The sequence below is a fragment of the Cydia fagiglandana genome, chromosome 7 (assembly GCF_963556715.1).
Source record: "Cydia fagiglandana chromosome 7, ilCydFagi1.1, whole genome shotgun sequence".
Lineage (NCBI taxonomy): Eukaryota > Metazoa > Arthropoda > Insecta > Lepidoptera > Tortricidae > Cydia > Cydia fagiglandana.
In genome coordinates, this window is record NC_085938.1 from 12,104,792 (window position 1) to 12,108,007 (window position 3,216).

The 3,216-nt window shown below is 40.5% G+C and overlaps 1 protein-coding gene across 1 annotated transcript; it reads left to right on the forward strand.

Moving 5' to 3' along the window:
* Positions 1 to 2,162: 2,162 nt before the first annotated feature.
* Positions 2,163 to 2,923, forward strand: LOC134666324 (ubiquitin carboxyl-terminal hydrolase-like). Its single transcript, XM_063523471.1, has one exon. The coding sequence runs from the start codon at positions 2,163 to 2,165 to the stop codon at positions 2,844 to 2,846; it is 684 nt and encodes a 227-aa protein (XP_063379541.1). The 3' UTR covers positions 2,847 to 2,923.
* Positions 2,924 to 3,216: the final 293 nt, after the last annotated feature.

Sequence of the window (3,216 nt, forward strand, 5' to 3'; positions counted from 1 at the left end):
ATTTGTCCAATGTAAGAGCGATATACCTGCACTGACATTGGACAAAGAAATTGGATAGGTGGAATACCACCCTTAGCAAGCAAAATATTCGAATATTAAATACACAAAAACATATCTTAGGTACCTACTTACGGGTAGTTGCGATTTAATTGTCCTCGAGACTGCACGAGCGCCTTTAATAGGGGCAATCGGACACATAATTACAGCAACAGTGAATTAATAAAAACGAAATTTTATAAATAAACCGAGCACGTGACGAGGCAAAAAGCACCTGCATCTTGCAATTAATATCAATTATGCCTCGTGTCAATGCGGTGATAAGATCACGTCAATGCGCTATCTACTGTGATCCGCGTGAACTCGATGGCTCCAAGTGCGATTATCGACGGAAATGGAATAATTGTTTGAAATAGAATGTTGCCCCTGGCAAGTGTGGTCATTTATACGTCATAATGTCACAGAAGTTTGACGTTTATAATAACACGTGCACTGCGTGGGCTATCAAATCCGCTGCAGACTTTTCTTGGACTGGCTCTATCGTTTTGGCTTGGAACAGATTTACAGTAAAGGTGACAGTCCATTTCCAACGACAGCTGCATTACTGTTCATTTTACTATGGAAATTGACAATAACAGGACGCGTTCAGTAGTAGTAGTGCAGCTGCAGTCAGAAATGGAATACTACCATTAAGTGTGTGCAGTGCAAGCGATTTTTGTACCTTAAGTGTAAGAAGGTACTCCTACCTAACCTACCTTGCTTGTGTCTGATGGAGCTGCAAGAAGTTTGGCAACGAATTCAAATATATAACAGCACAATAGCAAGTACAGTCAGCTCAATATAAATTGTATCGACTGTTATTTGTTTATTTTATAGGTAGGTAAGGTAATTTACACAATTATTGGTACCTCCTAGTTTTGTTTTCTTAGAAATATGTTTTCAGTACTTAGGTATGCTTATACCTCACATCCCATCCCAGGGCCCATCTCACAGCTATAAAAAAGGGAATGATTTTGAATTCATTAATTTTATTGCTATTTTATAGGTTTGGACGCTACATCGTGACCATTCATGCTTGTTTTGCTGTCTGTAAGTACCTTTTTATTGTACTTATTTGTTTACACTTGGCGTTAAATATCACACCATTAATATCTACTTAATGTAGGTATGTCTTAGGCTGGTATTCCACCTGTCGTCTCGCTCTACCACTAAGTAAAATGTGAGATGCAAATACACATTGGACAAAGAAATTGCACAGGTGGACCCCCTTTAGGCAGGTAATTAAAATTATTTGTGCTCCGCGTTTTGGCCGTAATAGTTATGCGCGCATGTAATGTGTGCGTCATATAGTAGTAGCATCCAAAATATTCAAATAGTTCGATACGCCATATATAATATATGGTGTACCGAACTATTTGAATACTTTGGACGCTACCTACTATACGACGCTGACTGTAGCTACACCAAAAATCTGTGTAAGTACCTCACCTAGGTACTGCACCAACACAACATTTTTTTGGCGAGCTCTTTCGATCCTAATAAGAAAAAGAAAGTGTTCCAAATTTATTTTTCCATTCCGAAACCATTTTTCATACACTGTATGACTAACTTGTAACGGAATGGAAGAAACGAAATATCTATCATAGGAAAGGTTTTTTTTTTCGTATTAGGATCGAAATGGCTCGTGATTCCGAGTAGAACTAACATAAAAAAAATCCAGTTCAAAATAATGTGATGTGTTGGTCTAGGTAGGTACAATACCTATTTAATAAATATAATAATTGATGGTAATATAATGGCGCATAGAGTCACACCGAGAAAAGCCTGCAGCGATTTTTATAGCCCACGCAGTGCAAGTGTCATTTTAAACGTCAAACTTCTATGAAATTATAACGTACCTATAAATAACACTTACGCTGCGAGGGCTATCAAAATCGCTGCAGACTTTTCTTAGTCTAACTTTACAATCCTTTAAATTCTTTTAGATATCGATATCTACCTTTTTGTTGGATTTCATTTGTATCAAACCTGACCGGCAACCTCAGCCCAAAGACAAACTTAAAGAGAATATAACTGATTGACATTGACAATCTTTAACTGCTGAAAAAAATATTTCATATTTTGCGTGCTATTCCGCGATACTATTATACCAGAGTTGCAAGAAAATGGAAGCACTTCCAATGGAGTCGAATCCCGATACCATGAACAAGTACTTACAAAAGTTAGGGGTGCCCGATAACTGGCGGATGGTGGACGTCATAGGGCTAGAAGATGAGGCCCTGGGATGGGTGCCGCGACCTGTTCTTGCCGTGGTCCTGCTGTTCCCGCTCTCCGAAACTTACGAAGTGCACCGCACCATAGAGGAATCCAAATTGCGAACCACAGACAAGGAGCCCCCTAAAGACGTCTTCCACCTTAAGCAAGTCCTAAGTAACGTGTGCGGTACAATTGCGCTCGTACACAGTATCGCCAACAATGTCAATAAAATACAACTCGGTGACGGACTTCTGAAGAATTACATTGATGAAGCCCAAGGCCTAAACTCCGCAGCCAAAGGAGAGCTGCTAGAGAAATCCACTGCGATCCGCGAGGCGTACAAAGAATTAGTCCGCAGCGCCAGCCACGAAGCTGGGCAAACCGAAGGATCTGTGAACTACCATTTCGTCACCTTCATTCATAAGGACGGCCGTCTGTACGAGTTGGACGGGCGTAAGGATCAACCTATCGACCATGGACCCACCACTCCAGAAAGGCTCTTGGAAGACGCCGCTAAAGTTTGCCGTGAATTTATTGAAAGAGAACCAGACAACATTGGCTTCAATATTGTGGCTCTAGTGCCGGCTCAGTAATACCAGTTATTTGTCAATTACTTACTTATTTTTCTTCCCTAATGCATTGTTATAATTTAAACGCGCTTATTACATGTATTATGTGTTTAAAGTAATTTTATTCAGCCATGCCATTACCCGACCTTTTCTTCTCTTTTGCGATGAAAGTATCATCGCTAATGAAATAATCGTCGGCAGTGACGCGCGCTTGCCGGCGTCACGCGATTCTTCGATATGGCACTACGAAAAATGGCGTTCATTAATTCTCTTCATTAGCGAATACGCGCAACTTAGCCGCTTGCACCGGCCGTCGATTTAAGACTTCCATTCATAATTAATCTTCCCGTATTCAACAAATCGCCTCTCGGTGTTCGAAACGCTATGTTCACGT